General features: G+C 47.1%; 1 protein-coding gene across 2 annotated transcripts in view; it reads right to left on the bottom strand.

The window, feature by feature from the left end:
- Positions 1 to 18,535, bottom strand: part of SAAL1 (serum amyloid A like 1) — a 58,697-nt gene that overhangs the window by 27,061 nt on the left and 13,101 nt on the right. The window contains exons 7-10 of one of the 2 annotated variants that reach the window (XM_068123267.2): positions 7,206 to 7,368; positions 6,989 to 7,071; positions 5,765 to 5,947; positions 3,720 to 3,854 (exon numbers count right to left, since the gene is read on the bottom strand). In XM_068123267.2, the coding sequence (XP_067979368.2) occupies positions 3,720 to 3,854; positions 5,765 to 5,947; positions 6,989 to 7,071; positions 7,206 to 7,368 (564 nt within the window). The remainder of the gene's footprint in view (positions 1 to 3,719; positions 3,855 to 5,764; positions 5,948 to 6,988; positions 7,072 to 7,205; positions 7,369 to 18,535) is intronic. The other variant, XM_068123268.2, reaches the window with a different exon arrangement.

The following is an 18,535-nucleotide window of genomic DNA, read 5'->3' as shown; positions in this document are numbered from 1 at the left end:
GTTCCTCCGTTGATAAGGTCGCCTCCTACAGACTATGATACACTGTACATGGGTCTGATGAGAGCTCACAACATCACAACTCGTGTTATGGGGAGTGAGGCAATCACAGTCATGACTCTCGATTTGCAGCTATACGACCTGGCGATGAAGCTGTGGGTGGAACGCGAGGACATCAGGAAGCAATTCCTCTTCCGACCTGGTGAGCTACATGTTGTGTTTTGGGCCTTAGCTGCATTAGGAAAATACGTGGAAGGGAGTGGAATTGATCAGGCATGGGTCGAGGCTGGACTTTTCTCGCCAACCACAGTGAGCCAAATACTAAATGGGAGGCACTTGTATCGAGCTCTGGAGGCACACATGGTAACACTGATCGCTTTGTACAACCTGTACTTCCAGAGATTCCTGGCAATGGAACCTGAAGAAAGGGCCTATCTGAACGAGTCATCTGTTCGTCTGGGAGAGGCATATCAGAGAGACATCAGCGGGAGCATGGAGCCAGAGAAGAATCTATGCGGCATTCTCAAAAAAACATTGGCCATGATGGAGTCCAGAGATATGACCAAAAAACTGGAACAATTTGAGGTCAGCACAAACAAGATACAGCGCTTCATCCTGAACTACATGAAACAGTTTGAGACTATCCTTCTGTTCATTAGAAGTACAAGACAACGTGATCTGCTGCTGCATATGGAGAGCATCGAGTCTCTCACGAAGTACTTCTTCGCTCACGATCATCTAAACTATGCTCGGTTGCTCCCTCTCTACATTTCAACAATGCAGGAGACTGAAAAGCAGCACCCAGAACTGTGGAGGGAATTCATGAAAGGGAACTTCTGTGTGACAAAAGGATTGGCAGGCTTCACATCAATAGCCCCAGACCATGGCATTGAGCAAGAAAACCGTACACTGAAGGTGATTGGAGGAATCGTAGGGATAACTCAAAATGAGAAGGCGCTTGACAAGTTCTTCCTCATTGCACCTGAGCTGTCAAAGTCACTGCACGAGTTTGCGGAGGGATATGGTCTTGGTGAAAACCAGAGCAGAAAACAACACCACGAAATCACGGGGGGAAAGCTTTCCCGGGTGATGAGCCATGCCTCCAAGCTTTCTAGGGTGTTCCGTGAACATGGCGATCCATTTATGGAAGAGGAAGTAGACGAGGTCTACAACCTGCTCACCAAAGAAGTCATGAATGAAAAAGTGTCCAGCGACATCTTAGAGCGCGACGAGATCGGACAACAGATGTTCCAGCAATTTGCCACAGATCGTTTAGCTGAGGGAAAACTTTCTGTGTGGGACAAAATGACGAAAAGAAACCTTCGAACATTCAAGAGTTCGAATGCCACAACAGAAGTGAGATCGGGCGACAAGCTGATCAAAGTCAAAGAAGAGCGAGGATTGTTGCAGAGGTTCATCGTTATCTCACGGAGCCGACCAGAGCTCGACCTGAAAGAATGTATTGGCACCTATGAATTTGGCATCGTTCCACGTTCTTTATTTGCATCTGATGGATCCCTCTTGTTGGCATACGACAAGGCAAAAATCCTTCGTCAACTTGAGCATCTGGCTGAGCCTGAAGAGCAGGATGTACATGATCCACCAGGAGAACCTATTTCGACAGAAATCAATGAGCATCAAGACGCGGGAATTGCCGCTTTGAATGATGCAGCAGCACACGCTGGGGAAGAAACTAATGACCCATCAACTGACTATGAAATCTCAAGCCAAAATTTGCAGGAACCCTCTCAGATCAGCCAAAACCCAGACACAACCACAAGATCAGGAGTGATCAATGAAAACGAGACTACTTCTCGCCATAGAGTGATAATCATTGATGGCATGGCTCTTGTTAACGGGATCTCCAAAACAGAACAAATGATTACATGCAGTGACTTTGCTCAATCGTTCATTGAACGCCTCGAAAATATTGCCGTGCATTATGATGACGTGAGGTTGGTATTCGACCGATACATCGATAACTCACTGAAAGACAAAATGCGCCTAAAGAGGACAAAGGGGAAATCAACATACTATCACGTCAGGGATAGTACATTGATCCAGAAGATTTCACTCAAAGATTTCCTTTCCAATGTGAAGACCAAGGCAGAGCTTACAGAGTACTTGGCTGTGAAGTGTCTATCTTACAGCAAGGCTCATCCAAACAAGTTGAAGAAGTTCATGGTGACATCAGGAACTAAGACCACGGGCAACACTGAAGTTCCAGACAGTCTACTCACGCACAGCCAAGAAGAGGCCGATACACTCTTAATTCTGCATGCTCTCACAGTCGACAAAGATGCAGAAGTTATCATTGATTCGCCAGATACCGATATCTTCCTCCTACTGATTCAGAGATTTCACGATCTACCACCTGCTACGAGGTTTCTCACTGGGAAGGGAAAGTTGAGGAGGAGCATTGCAGTCCAACCTATTCATGGCATGCTAGGAGAGAAACGTGCGTCTGCAATACTTGGATTCCACGCATTCACGGGAAGTGACATGTCTGGAAGGTTCGCTGGCAGGAGCAAGGACTGGTGCTTTAAGGTCTTCATGACATGTGACAACAAGATATGGGAGGCTCTGGAGTCTTTGGGACAAACTGATCCGTCACCAGAAGTGTGTTCCCAGCTGGAACGCTTCGTCTGTCTGCTGTACAAGTCTAAAGTTCACACGAAAGTAAACGAGCTTCGCTGGTTCTTATTCTCCAACCGTGCTGCTGAGGGAGAGAGTCTTCCACCTACCACTGGTTCGCTAAAGTTACACGTTCAGCGAGCACATTATATCGCAATGATATGGAGAAAGGCAGCAGAAAGCCATCCGTCCCTTCCATCACCTGTCGAGTATGGTTGGCAGTTACTTTCGGATGATGGGGTTTATGCCCCAAGTCGATGCCTGAATCCTCCAGCCCCAGAAGCAATAATGAATCTCGTGAACTGTGGGTGCAAGAAAGGGTGTATGGGAAGATGTAGCTGTCGCAATAACAATATTCCTTGTACTGAAGTTTGTGGGTGTGTGGGTTACAGTTGTAACAACAAAGCAAACATCAATGAACCGCGTGTGATAGATATGGATGAGGATGAATGAGGCATTCGTTTATGTGATCGTTTATGTTCATTCATCGTTTATGTTTAGGTGTGTGTGTATGTGTGTGCGTGTGTGTGTGTGTGTGCGTGTGTGTGTATTCAAAATAAATGTTATCAGTGAAGATTGTTTATTGAATCGATTCTAATTGGGAAATTATACGATCCGATTTCACGACGGCCGTCTCCATTTTGGCTGGTATATTGCCCACTATTTTAATTTCCTTGCATTTTTCTGTAAAAACAATGGCAGATATGGCTTCCTTGGGTCTGAAAACATATAAAAGGACATATTATTCATGTTTATATGATATCTAGATACAAAGATATGCACAAAAGTGTATTTTCCAAATTTTATGGCGGCCATCTTGGATTTCTTCGAATTACTACCTATTAGACGTAAAAGAAAAAATGGAACCCTATTTTTTTTACATCTCTATAATATTCTGAAGCAGAATCCATTGCTAAATCAATTTTAACAAACAAAAAACACGAAATTACTAATCGCCCTAGACTATTATTGGTGAGAGCAATGGTTGATGCATATTGGCCAGATGGAAACAGCGGTCAGAGCAACATCAATTTAGTCAAACGATTCTGCCATTTGCGAAGAACTAAATGTTGGGATTAAAATCATACCAGTTGACCATGTGGATCGCTTGCATCTCTCTCGTGTTAAAGGCAATGCTCCCCAGTCAACATTTGGCTTGCCCGACGATTTTACAGATGCCAGGTACTGGAACACGGTCAATATATCTCTCAGGAGCTTGTGGCCTAGAAGACAACAATGGCCATCATGAGAAGCTACATACTACATCCCCTGTGATTGACAGGATAATCTGCTGATACAGTGGTTCAAGCACCTCAATGGTATTGGCTTTGGAGTAGAGGAACTTTTTTTTGGAATATTGATTGTCCAATTCAGTTGTTGTTGTGAAATCCTGCACACCCATCCTCACCAAGTAATCAATAAATAACGAAGCAGATGTCATTTTGCTGCTACATAAGCGGCATGGCAATCAGCCAATTGCCTGCATAGCCATACATGTGGCACAAACAACAACAACAACATGCATTTTAAAGGCCATTTTCCCTGCTAGAGCGGGGGTTAGCCTTGCGGTCCCCATGACAATCTTCTCCATTTTGCCCTATTTTCTGCATCTCTCCTTGTTAACCCCCTTGCCCGCATTTCTTCTTCCACCATCTTTAGCCAAGTCTTTCTCGGTCTTCCCCGTCTTCTACTTCCTTCTACATTCATTTCCATCACTCTTCTCAACCAGTCACTTTCATCCTTCCTCAACACATGACCAAACCATCTCAACCTGTTCCTCTTCACAGCATCAAGCACAGGCTCTATTCCCATCATCTTTCGCAATTTATCATTTGTCTTCCTCTCTCTCAACGATACTCCGCACATCCGTCGAACCATTCGCATTTCCACCCTTTCCAACCTTCGTTGCTGCTCTACGTTCATTACCCATGTCTCGCTCCCATAAATCATAACACTTCTCACACATGCAGCATACACCTTTCCCTTCAGCTTCAACGACACTCCCCTCATCATCAGCACGCCACTCAATTCCCGAAACTTCTTCCATGCACATCTCACTCGAGCAACCGTTGCCGAGTCTGATCCACCTTCTCCATTCAGCATGTCTCCGAGGTAGCAAAATGTTTTCACACCTTCCAGCTTCACGCCATCTCCAAGATCCAACTCAACATTTCCTCCATCTGCAGCTCCCTCTGTGCACACCTTACATTTGAATGTAGCTGCCACACTGGTTAATGACCCTCTCAGACCACTACATTTTTGATGAACCCACTCAGCGCACATTGTACACTGAATGGAGTTCACTCCGACACCCTTCCTACACACAGCACAGGGCCACTTCCCAGTTCTTTCCACCTCACCACATGCTTTACCACTTGCCATCACCTTCGTCTTTCCGATATTCACCTTCAGACCTTTTGTCTCCATACATTCCTTCCACGTGTTCATCTTTTCCTTCAGTCCATCCATACTTTCCGCAATCAACACCAGATCATCTGCATACAACAACTCCCACGGTAAACCCTCCTTTACGTTCTGAGCCAGCACCTCCATCACAGCTACAAATAGTAGTGGACTTAGTACCGACCTCTGATGCACTCCCACCTTCACCTCAAACTCACCACTGTTCCCGTCCTTCGTCCTTACAGCTGTGCGTGCTCTTTTGTACATTGCCATCACTACTCTGATCATTGTGGCAACATGTGGCACATTCATTGGCACATGATCATGGCACATGATCACATGATCACATGGCACATGATCATTGCCCAACATGTGGCACATTCAAAAATAATCGCACCCATGTCCGAAGGAAGCCGTTCATTTTGGCATTTTTAATATGAAATAGGCAAAGCCTAGACACGAATGAAACCCATTAGAATTACCCTTTAGAACCCTTTAGAATTAAACATGGTGGATTACAAAGGTTCTTCTTCATCTTTGACAGAGGGACAAAGCCAAATATTGAAGCGGCTTCACCGCTTAAGAATAAATAAATAAATAAAATAAATGAAATTGCATCATCCGTGTGCAATTCAAAGTATTGCACCGACCCATGGCATTGTGTTTAAGTGTTATGACATGGCCTCAGTCCCAATAAGCAGCAGTAAGCAGAGCAATTTTCAGCACTTACTGTTTGCCACATTGTTGAGATGTCCACCTGGAGAGGATAGCATTGTAGAAAGCACAGAGAGAATACATGCCAACGACACCCTTTGCTCCAAAAGGGCGGCAACAGGGTCCGCGGGATGGCAAAGGTCGGTCAGGATATCCAAGAGAAGGTGCCACACCTGGTATTCCTTGCTCGACGGCCTCACTGAAGGAACACAAGGTGGTTCACAAAGACGTGACTTCATCACGGTTGAACAAATACAAATGCTTATCACAGATTGAATACAATGAGAAAACTATTTTGTCATCAAAACTACTTTGTCCAAATATAGTCTTTGTCATGTACTTGGGCTTTAGCCTGGTGTTGGCTTAGCGGTTAGGGTGCTGGCTTGGGATCCTAGGATCCTGGGTTAGAATCCCGGTCGATCGCTAAATTAACGCCAGGGGGGTTGACTCAGCCTGTCATCCTTCCGAGGTCGGCAAATTGAGTACCAGCTTGCTGGGATGAATGATCCCGGTGTGTACCCCGGTTTAGAATAGGTACACCATATCCCTGCGCATCGTAAGAGGCGACTAAGGGTTGGCGTCAGGAAGGGCATCCGGCCATAAAAACATTGCCTCAAACAGGGAACCATGATTGTCATGGGGCCCGGAAGGCTAACCCCCGCTCTAGCGGGGGAAATGGCCTTAAAAACGATCATTCATTCATATATTCATTCATGTACTTGGGCTTTATAATATAAATAAATAACCACCTTTAGAGGCCATTTTTCCCCGCAAAGCGGGGGTTGGCCTTTTTCGGGCACCGTGGTTGTTGTTGTTTTTTGGTCCCCTTTTTGAAGCAATGTTTTACGGCCGGATGCCCTTCCTGACGCTAACCCTTTTTGCCGCCTTTAACGACAAACAGGGAATTACCAGTGAACTGGTACTCAATTAGCCGACCTCGGAAGGATGATAGGCTGAGTCAACCCCCCTGGCGTTAATTCAGCGATCGACCGGGATTCAAACCCAGGATCCTAGGATCCTAAGCCGGCACCCTAGCCGCTAGCCAAACACCAGGGCTTTATAGAATGTTATACCCTTAAGGTCACTATGCTAATAATCTGAACTTAGACAAGAGAAAAACAAGTCCAACGTTCCTTTCTTTGAGAAACAAACTCCTCCATAAACCTCAGGTCGTCGTGAAAATAGGCTAGAACAATCTGGATGGTGGACCTCATGGACGAGAAGACAATGGCACACTCACCCAGGGCAGAAGATCCTTCATCAGTTGTTGTGAGAAGCTGCAGAACATGCAAGTAAACCTCCAAGGCTTCTGGGCTTTCTGTCCTGCAGCACCAGTGGGAGAGAGGAAAAATCGTAAGGAAGAACACAAAGGGCAAAATGGCGAATAAAAAGAAAGGCACAAGAGGTTTAAACATGGTGGAGCACACATGGAATCCCTCAACAGTAACGTGATTGACCTCAGCTGCAAAATTGCTTCAAAAAGAGCCAATGTTAAGGTGGAGGGTGGGTTATTGATGCTCTTCTCATCCTGGCTATTCTTCGTCGCCCACTTGACCATCAGCTCTTCATCTTGATCGAATGCGCTGTCCAAAACCTTTCCTACTTTGAGCAGAAGATCAACTGGTATAAAAAAAGGGCATTAGGGGAGAAGATGTCAAGTTACGTGCCAACAATACAAGAAAAATTGTTTGCTACAATCATAGCAATGATATAAACTGCAAAGGATGATCAATGGAAATCCTGTGACAGTCATACAAAGCAATGCTTCCTCCTTGTAAATGTTACGTGATGCAAAAAAACAAACAAACCATAGTCCGTGGAAACACCATAACATCCAACCATTTCTTTATCGTTTTTTGCCAAATGCTGACAAGTGGCAGCAGTGAGCCAATGACTCAGTGTTAGTCTAAGTGAGCAGTTCTTTTCTCACTTTGCTGGAGGTGTGGATTAATCACTGCAAACCCAAAGCTAAACATCAAAAATCAGAGTGGCATCAAAGCCAGAAAAACTTAAACGACAGCATTCTAGGTGTGTCAACTTATCATACTCATGGACTTCATGCTCAGAATTGAGGTCCTCCCAGCCATCCACCCTGAACCCAACCCCTCCCCGGACCATTTATTTATTTTACGCCCTAAAACCTTCCCGTGCACACCCCGAGTACAACCACCAGTTCATGAGTGAATATGTCAGACAAACAAACAAAGAAAGATGTTGTGCATTGCCCAAAAAACCAATGTGCTTCTAGGTTTTGATTGGTGAACAAATTCAGTGACCCAATATGCAAATTGTGTTCAAACTAACAAAGTACCAGCCTCTGCTTGTGGGGAGATTGCAGATTACTAGCTGAAAAAGGTTTAGTCTGTGTAGCGCAAGAAGACCATATATGTTTGTGTGGTGTGGGTCCAACAGGTCTGAACGGGTCTAAGTGTTTGACGATTTTGACGACCCCTGATGAGACCCCACCAGTGATCAGAGTTAAGTGCACCCACACCCACATTATTTTCAGTTATCCCTTTGTCCGTGTTTCAAGTCTGTTTGTGGGGACGTCCCAATTCAGGAAATTATTTGATCGTGCGTTTATTTGTTACCGGCACTTCTTTTAATAAAACCTGTTTCTTTTTGTACATTTAAAATCCGTTTTGTGCGAGTTATTTTCCGCAGGTTTGAGGACTGCCGGTGGGATCCGTTCAGGTAAGAGGCTCTTCAGCATCCTCCTCCTCCTCCTCCCCCTCCCCCCCCCCCCCCCCCCGCGTGTATTAACTTCCACACATATTGAACTGAACGCTTCGGAGTAACAGCTGGTTCGGCTATCCATTCCTTGGAAAGATTTTAATCGCCAGGAACGCGACAATTAAAAATCTTTCCCAGGCATGAATAGCCGAGCAAGCTTTAACTCCGAGGCACTGATCAAATGCGGACTTTATATACGCAGGGGAAGAAAGGGAGAAGGGGGAACTGAATAGCTTACCTGTAGCCCCGCCAGCAGTTCCCGTACCTGCAGAAAATAACCGAAACAAAACCGGATTTAGTAATATACAAAAATAAACAGGTTTATTAAAACGGATTTCCGGTAATACAAAATAAAATGCGCGATAATAAATAATGTTCTTAAATGGACGTCCCCCACAAACTGACTTGAACACAGACACAGGAAGAAAACAAACTGGAAAATAATTGTGTTGATTATTTAGTGCACTTAACTCTCATCAGCTCGTGGCCCTCGTCAGTCTGCGAATGGGTCCCGGAGGTCCGTGCATGGGAACACGCCCAGTAGGCCTTGATGCACCCTTGTTCACTAGGCCTCATCACGCTGCAGCGGCAAGCCGCCCTCGTCCGCACAGAGAACCGCAGTTCCCGGGCCGCGGCTATTCCTGCTGCCTCTGCATATCTACCGATGGCGTCTCTGAACACGGTCGGTCCGATCGCTTCCTGGAGCCTGTCGTCCACGCACAATTGTTCGCGAGGTCCAGAACGTGAGCAGGCACAAGAGTGAGAAGGAGAAGAAGGCAAGAGAAAGAGGCAAGAGCGCAAGAGGGAAAATGCTGGTAGAGAGTTCTTTTAACGTCCCGCTCTGACGTCATCGGCCCTTTTCTTCCAATCTCCACAGGCCAACACCACAGGCCCAGCTCCCCACCAATCAGCGTGCAGTTCGCCTTCTGACGTCGTCGGTCGTGCCTTGCCAATCAGCGTGATGGTTCCTACTCGCCATTCCCTCTGCCAATCAGCGAGTTGCTTCTTACCCCTGCCTTCCTGTTTGTCAACTCCCACCCAATCACTGCTCTTCTTGGTGTGGCTCTCGGCCTGCCTGAGCTATCTGCGTCTGCCAGGCGGGTTTGTCAGCCGTAGTGCTTGATGCCTGGCTTCCGGTTGGTTTTTACTGTTATTTAGTGTAGTTTAATGGCAATTCTAACTAGTGTCTCTGGTGCGGTGCCAAAAGGGACAAAGGATAAATCACCAAGGGGACGACGTACAAGGGATAATTTATCCTTATTCCCGAAGCTAGTTAACATGTCACGCCCCCGCGTGTCGGGGACAAATATGCACTAATCCGACATCCGGGCGAACAAGTTTCTACACGACAATCGGAGCAGGCTACCGATACAAATCTACCTGGTCTAAAGTCATCACTACCCCATCGACATAACAATATTATATATCGATGGAAATTGATGATTTATGTGATCTTGACGTTTTGACCTATAGACTTCAAAAAGAATATGGGTCTTGCTTGTGACGACCTCCACCAGGTGGGTAAGTTTCGTGAAGTTCGGAGTGAAAATGCGGCCTGTAGGCAATTGACAGAGAGAACAAGCATTCTGAGTATTGCGCTGCAATACATGTCCCCTACCAGCAGTCTGTCGTCCGGAAAATTGTTGGGGAAATTACCAAGGGTTATTTACCGACAGGTTCTGAATCGTTCCCAATCGCTAATTACCTCAGGACGGGCTCACCTGTGATTCGCACTCGGGACCTCGATTTATACACCTCGCAGACAGGCCAGCAGAAGCATGACAAAATAAGTTGTTGATAAAGAACCTTTCGAGTCGCTAAATATCAGTAATTTATTATATTTTCCGGTTCACAATCAATGATCGATGTGTATAAATATATATGTTGCTCGGCTTGGCTCCGCCCCTCCCGAAAGCGCGTGCTGTGTCGCGCTTTCGACGTTCGCCAGACGAGGCTGAGGGCGCGCGGTGCGGCTTGAGAAGAACTCCAGAATAAACAAGAGATATCCATTTTAAAAAATATTTTCGTTTAATTAACGATATCTGCCAAACCACGTGCCCTATCGCAAATTCCAAAAGGACATTTTAGTAGACTGGCATGCTGAACAGACCTGTGAAGTTTCGCCTCGATTGGATCAAAAATGACGGAGGAGCTCGGTTTTAAAGGTTCATGCTTAAAAACGTCATAACTCTGAAACCATCTGATGCATGACGTCATGTTCGCTGACTGTTTTGTTCGTCATGGGTATGCGATTCTGCCTGCAAAGTCTGGCCTCGATCTGTTCAGCCGTTGCAGAGAAAAAGGGGTTTTCGTGTTTTCACGAAAAACAATATGACGGCCGAACCATGTGACCTGTGACGTTATAATTACCATTAAAATATTCTACAGACCGAGTCCCCCCTCCGGTGAAAATTTGATCTCAATCGGTCCTATTATTGCAGAGAAAATCTTTTTTAAAGGAAATTAAAACTTAAAATGGCACCGAGTTAAGGATCATCAGAATTATCAGAATTCCCAAAGTTCAAAGTGCCATAACTTTGTCAAACATGATCGAAACGTCGGTGAAGTTCGAAATGGATCTGTAAATTATCATGAGGAACCCATGTGCCAAGTTTGAAATCATTAGCATTAAGAGTTTAGAAAAAAAATCCGGAAAACTGTTCTTTGCGTGACGGACTGACAGACTGACGGACTGACGGAGGGACGGCGTGCAAACCTATAGTCCCCTCCGGTGTCCACCGGTAGGGGACTAATAACAGATCAGACCAACCAATATACAGCACTTGCGACTCTGATTATGCAAGTAACAAATAGACGTGTAATTATAATACATTATGATTAGCAGAATTGGTGTTGCCTTACGTCTTAAAAGCCTGGTGTTGGCTTAACATCTGAGCGTCCTGAGATTGAGCCCCTGTTGTGCCATTAAAATAACACTAGGAGTGTTGACTCAGCATGTTATTCTTCCAATGTCCGCAGAATTAGTACCAGATTACAGGGAACAATGAACCATTAGAGTATCCTGACTGAACGTCGAAAGGTTTATTAAGAAACTAGATGGGAGGGTTTGCAAGATGGTCCTTTTGGAGAGAGCAAGAGTGAGATTTCTCAGAATTGAAAAACATATTCCAAGTGTTTGGTCAGCTTGTAATTTTGTCAAAGGCTGAAGAGAGGGAAGAGGCTGCTTGCTGCCTGCCAACTGAACGATATCTGATGACATTGCAGAGTGTGTAGTCATCAGCAAAGAGATGAAGAGGATTTTCCAGAATGTTGGAGCAATCATTGTTGAAGATTAGGAATATGATCTTACTTAAGTAGGACTAAGTATTTGCCTACTTAACGTGATTTGACCATCTCAAGGACCTGGCCAAAATTATAATGGCGCTGTAGGCTCACAAACACGATATGCCTCAGCACCGCATTCTTCGATCCCGTGAACTGAAAAGTGTTAAGCGAAACTGTGTTCAAACATGAAATTGCACTGTGCTCATATTCACCTTGTGATTCCCCAAGGTTATTCCCAATTCGGCCGAATATGGTGGAGGAATGTGCAGAGGAGAAAGATGGGAAAACGTCTCTTACCATCATAATGGTTTATTTTCAATAAAATAAAAGAGGTATGGAGAGAGGAGGTTGGCGGGGCATAGGCAATGTAACAAACCAACTGACAGGACAAACATGTACAGGAAATGGAGAATATGCAAACTTGTATACTACAACAACAAACAACAACAAGCATTTTAAGGCCATTTCCCCTGCAAGAGCGGGGGTTAGCCTTGCGGTCCCCATGACAATCTTCTCCATTTTGCCCTATTTTCTGCATCTCCCCTTGTTAACCCCCTTGCCTGCATTTCTTCTTTGACCATCTTTAGCCAAGTCTTTCTCGGTCTTCCCCGTCCTCTACTTCCTTCTACATTCATTTCCATCACTCTTCTCAACCAGTCGCTTTCATCCTTCCTCAACACATGACGAAACCATCTCAAACTGTTTCTCTTCACAGCATCCATCACAGGCTCTATTCCCATCATCTTTCGCAATTCATCATTTGTCTTCCTCTCTCTCTCTCAACGATACTCCACACATCCACCGAACCATTCGCATTTCCACCCTTTGTTGCTGCTCTACGTTCATTACCCATGTCTCGCTCCCATAAATCACAACAGTTCTCACACATACAGCATACACCTTTCCCTTCAGCTTCAACGACACTCCCCTCCTCGTCAGCACACCACTCAGTTCCTGAAACTTCTTCCATGCACATCTCACTCCAGCAATCGTTGCCGAGTCTGATCCACCTTCTCCATTCAGCATGTCTCCGAGGTAGCAACATGTTTTCACACCTTCCAGCTTCACGCCGTCTCCAAGATCCAACTCAACATTTCCTCCATCTGCAGCTCCCTCTGTGCACACCTTACACTTGAATGTAGCTGCCACACTGGTTAATGACCCTCTCAGACCACTACATTTTTGATGAACCCACTCAGCGCACATTGTACATTGAATGGAGTTCATTCCGACACCCTTTCTGCACACAGTACACGGCCACTTCCCAGTTCTTTCCACCTCACCACATGCTTTACCACTTGCCATCACCTTCGTTTTTCCAATATTCACCTTCAGACCTTTTGTCTCCATACATTCCTTCCACTTGTTCATCTTCTCCTTCAGTCCATCCATACTTTCTGCAATCAACACCAGATCATCTGCATACAACAACTCCCATGGTAAACCATCCTTTACGTTCCGAGCCAGCACCTCCATCACAGCTACAAATAGTAGTGGACTTGGTACCGACCCCTGATGCACTCCCACCTTCACCTCAAGCTCACCACTGTTCCCGTCCTTCGTCCTTACAGCTGTGCGCGCTCTTTTCTACATTGCCATCACTACTCTGATCAACCATTCCTCCACTCCTAACTTCCTCAATGCCCATGTCACTACTTCACGTGGAACCCTATCGAATGCTTTCTCCAGATCAACAAACCCAAGAAACAACTTCTTCCTCTTCTCCATGTACTTCTCCTGCAACTGCCTCACAATAAAAAGCTGTTCCTGTTGTTCCTCTTCCTGGCATAAATCCAAACTGCATTTCGTCAATATTCACTTTCTTCCTTATCCTCCTCTCCAACACCTTTTCCAATACCTTCATTCCATGCTCCAATAACTTTATCGCTCGATACGAGCCACAGTCCAGAGGGTCACCTTTCCCCTTGTATAGAGGGACGAGGGTACTCAGTTCCCAATCCAATGGAATGCGGCCTCCTTTCACCACCAGATTGCAGATCTCTGTCATTCTCTCACACCCCAATTTCCCGCTGCCTTCAACATATCTCCCACAACTCCTGCAGGCCCTCCCGCTTTTCTACTCTTCATTGCTTTTATCGCTTCCTCAACTTCCTTCTCGGTTATCTTCTCTGCCGGTCCTAAAACTGGGTTACTCTCTATGTTGCCATCCCATTCATTCTCTGCATTCAACAGTATTTCCATATATCTCTTCAATCTTCCTTTAATTCCACCTGGGTGCACAACGATTTGTCTGACTTCATCTTTCAAGCAACTCACCCCCATCACATCACACCTCTCTTTCGCTATCTGCTTTGCAATCCTGAATACCGCTCTCTGACCCTCTTCCAAATCCAAGCGTTCTCCGAACATTTTCCTACATGCCTCCTGCGCCTTTGCTACCTCTTTCTTTGCAGCCTTCTTGGCTGCCTTATAACTTTCATGCTCTTCCTTTTCTGCCCCCATACCCTTCACCTTCTGCCACTCCTTGAACTTCTTCCTCTTCTCGTCAATCTTCTTTCCAACTTCATCATCCCACCACCATGTTTCCGAGTGCCTCGGTGGTCCTTTTGTCCATCCACATACCTCACCAACGGCTCCCAACAGACTATCTTTCATTGACATCCAACCACTTTCAAGCTCAACCACATCATCCTCTGCCATACTCAACCTCTCTTTTAATGCCTCCCTCACTGTCACCTCTTTCAACCTCCACACCTTCATTCTCGGTTGGTACTTCACCCGCCGAGCTCTCCTCGCACCTTTTACCCTTATGTCGGACAACCAAGTGGTGCTGTAAAACAGCCTCCTCCCCCGGGATCACCTTTGTGTCCCGGAGGTGCCCCCTATCTCGCCTACGCACCAGCAGGTAGTCAACGGTTGTCGTCGACCCACCTGACGTGTATGTAACAAGCTTATTATCCTCTTTCTGGAACTGAGTATTGCAAATCAACAAATCAGCTCCATCAGCAAACTCCAAAATCCTTTCACCTTCTCCATTTCTCACACCACATCCGTAACCCCAATGAACTCCCTCAAAACCGTCCATACTCCTTCCCACATGTCCATTTAGGTCTCCTCCTACCACAACAACTTCCGCATCTTTCACGTTTTCCATCAGTTTCTCTATCGCACACCAGAACTTGTCCTTCTCTTCATCGCTCCGACCAACCTGCGGAGCATATCCTGAGATGACATTCACCAAGAGCTTTCCAATCATCATTTTCACCATCATCAACCTTTCACTCACTCTGGTCACACTCACCAAACTGTATGCAAACTCCTCAGAAAACAGGACACCAACACCATTCACGCCTTCTGGGCACCCTTGCCACACAAACTTGTATTTCTGTCCCTGCCTACCCTTCACCATTCTCACACCACTTCCCTTCCATCTCGTCTCCTGCACACAACATATGTCCACTCTTCTTCTGACCAATACTTCCACCACTTCTCCTGATCTCCCTGTCATTGTCCCTACATGCCATATCCCAAACCTCAGAAACTGATCTCCATGTCGGGCATCAGACGTTTCGTCGTCATAAATGGAGTGATTTCCACCCTTGCTTCGATCTGGTTCCCCACCTTGAGTTTTGACGAGAGGGAGTGGGGTCCCCCACGGGGTACTTCGGGCTGCACCCTGCCCATATGTAGTTGTAATTGTCATGGTTCTCTTTTCGAGGCAATGTTTTTATGGCCGGATGCCCTTCCTGATGCCAACCCTTTTAGTCACCTCTTACGACACGGAAGGATACGGTGTACCTATTCTAAACCGGGGTACACACCGGTGTGCTGTGCAATCTATATATATAAAACACAGTTTGTGTGTGTGTGTGTAATGTTACCGATAGACTCCTAAACGGAGAGGCTCACGTGCTTGATATTTGGCATAGACATGTGTTACGGATTCCGGATTTATCTGAATTACTATTCAGGTCATTGCTTATTAATGTTTATTCTATTAAAGGTTGTTGTGGTTAAATTGTTAGAAGTGCTCCTGATAACAGGAGACCGGAAACGGGATGGTGAACCGGAAGAAGAAAAAAGACAAGGTCGGGAGAGAAGCGGCCATCTTGATCCTCGACCAGCTCCGACGCGAGCCGAGTCGATCTTTATCTGCTTTGGAACGCTGCGTTTGAAAAGCCCGTCTGGCGAGAGGAGTTACCTGCGTGGGGTGATTGCCTGTTACGTGTCAGGTTGCCGTGGGTTCCTGGAAGGTGTACGGGTCGCACCTTGGGCCTCGCGCGCTTTGCGAGCCGTTCACAGCCCAGAGGCCGCAATCACGGGCTCCGACTCCGGTGGCGTCCCGAGGAGGTGTCCGCTGCAGCAGCCGTTCCCGGTACGGGACATGCACGTTTGGAGCACATCAGCCAGGGGTCCGTTCAACCGCCCGTGTGCGGAGAAGTCGACCTTCACCTTTGTCTGGAGGGGCCCAGAGACATTGTGAGGGACAGTGACCATTGAGGGTGCAGTGAGTGGGGTCACGGGGGGAAATATATGAGATGGCCATCTTAGTAATATTGTTGATTGATTGTTGATTGTTGTTGATTGATTTGGAATATATTATTGATTAATCCGGATCCTTGGTGTGGGGTTTCTTATTGACTGGAATTCATATTGATTGCGCTACGAAAGCGTATAAATCATATATCTTTCTGGCGGGGATCCTCTCACGGTCCGGGGGTCACCGAGACCAGGTAGTCACCGGGAGGACCACGTAACACATGGCCATTGAGCCTGGGAAGAACATGGCCGACCTAAAAAAAATTATTTCATAATATTTTTTTACCATATTTTTACCTCAGCGCATTTCAGCGAGGAATATTATGCACGGAATCTGAGGTGGTGGCAGAGCAGCGCGCTGATTCGCTCAGAGCGATCACGTGATGTTCCTTGCCGCCATAAACTCACAGTTACGCGTTCGCACGTAATTCACACGTTCAAAACAAACGAGATCCGCGAAGCGAGTTGGTCGAGTCGTGCTAACCAAGATGGCGACACGGCGGCTTCACTTTTCACGGAGTATGAGCGTTCTATATATTTTCAATTCAGTGCGCCCGACTCGCTCACGTACTTGATTTGTGGCATAGACATGGCCATTGGGCCTTCACGGTGTAATTTGTGCAAGGCTTTTGTCCGAGTGAGCTTGAGTCGAGAGGGCGAATGTACGGGTTGGGAATGTATGGGTCTCCCTTCCCCCGCCTGGCAACGCCGGTACTTGAGGGCGTCACAGGATCGGTGAGTCTGCAAAATCCGCTTCGTGCTGTTGCGAAGATGCAGGACGATGTCGCGATTGCTGTGCTGCTCTCTGACCATGAGAACTGCAACGTCATTGTTGACTGGCCCTCCCCTTCCCCTCCCCCTTCCCCCTCCCTTTCCCCCCTCCCCCTCCCTTTTCCCCCTCCCCCTCCCCCTCCCCCACCCCCCTCCCCCTCCCTTTTCCCCCACCCCCCTCCCACCATCCCTCTCCCCCTCACCCCCCAACCTCCCCCTCCCTCTCCCCCCCCCCCTCTTCTCCACTCCCCCCCTCTCCTCCCCTCTCCTCCCCTCCCCCCCCGTTCCCCTCCCCTTCCCTCCCCCGCCCGGCAATGCCGGGTACTTCTGCTAGTGATAAATAAACTAGAGCTTCCAGGGAAGCAGAACTCAACTGAACTGACTGGACAGGTTAACGGACGACAGACGACAGACGACGACAGATGCCGGAGGGTTCAGTATGTGATGCTCAACTGGAGCATCACATACTGAACCCTCCGGTACACGAGGTTTACCTCGTCCAGTTGAGTTAAAAACTAATGCAAAAAATGGCAATAACATGTAAAATATTGTTACGGGTCGCGGACAAGATGTTACTTTGGGCCGAGCGGATGGTCAACCGCGACCGTTACAGGATCCCCGATTGGCCCGACTTCCTGAACGTTGACCAGATCGCGCCACAGGTATTCAATCGGGAAACCTCTAAAGCGACCGAATGTAAAGAGGAAGAGAGAAGAAAACAGAGTACGGAGGAATAACAGGATTTATTATACACACAAGTAAAAAGAAAGCAGTCACGTTTATTTACAACACATAAGACGCAGGTGACACAGTGCAAATACTAGCTTACCTACAGTCTTAATTAACCCAGGACAGAACAAACAAAAGACAGACTCACGCGGGGAATGACAGGAATGGCAGGAGGTGGATGGCTGGAGGTGAACGCTTGGTGGAGCCAACGCGGAGCTTGGTGGAGCTTTGGTGGAGGTGAACGCTTGGTGGAGCCAACGCGGAGCTTGGTGGAGGTGAACGCTTGGTGGAGCCAACGCGGAGCTTGGTGGAGCCTTGGTGGAGGTGAACGCTTGGTGGAGCCAACGCGGAGCTTGGTGGAACCTTGGTGGAGGTGAATGCTTGGTGGAGCCAACGCGGAGCCTGGTGGAGCCAACGCGGAGCCTGGTGGAGCCTTGGTGGAGGTGAACGGTTGGTGGAGCCAACGCGGCTGGTGGGGGGTTGGTGTGACGGGTTCTCTCTCCTTCCCTCACAAGCTTCAGGACTCTTTCTCTCTCTTTCTTAGTCCCACCCAGTCCAACAACTTCCTCTCTTGCTTAGTCCAACTCAAGGCCTTCCTGTCTTCTGATCTCCTCCCTCCTCGACTCTACTCAAAGCGCATCTCTCTTCGGAAACGCCCCGCCGTGGGTTATATAGGCCCCGCCCCTCAACCTTTGCGAACCTCCCCCAAACGTTCTCTCTCCACCCTCTAAAGCCAACCCCTCGTTCTGGGTTGGTCGGCAAGGGCTGG

The sequence above is a fragment of the Myxine glutinosa genome, chromosome 7 (assembly GCF_964187855.1).
Source record: "Myxine glutinosa chromosome 7, kmMyxGlut1.1, whole genome shotgun sequence".
Lineage (NCBI taxonomy): Eukaryota > Metazoa > Chordata > Myxini > Myxiniformes > Myxinidae > Myxine > Myxine glutinosa.
This window is presented reverse-complemented; position numbering and strand designations above follow the sequence as displayed.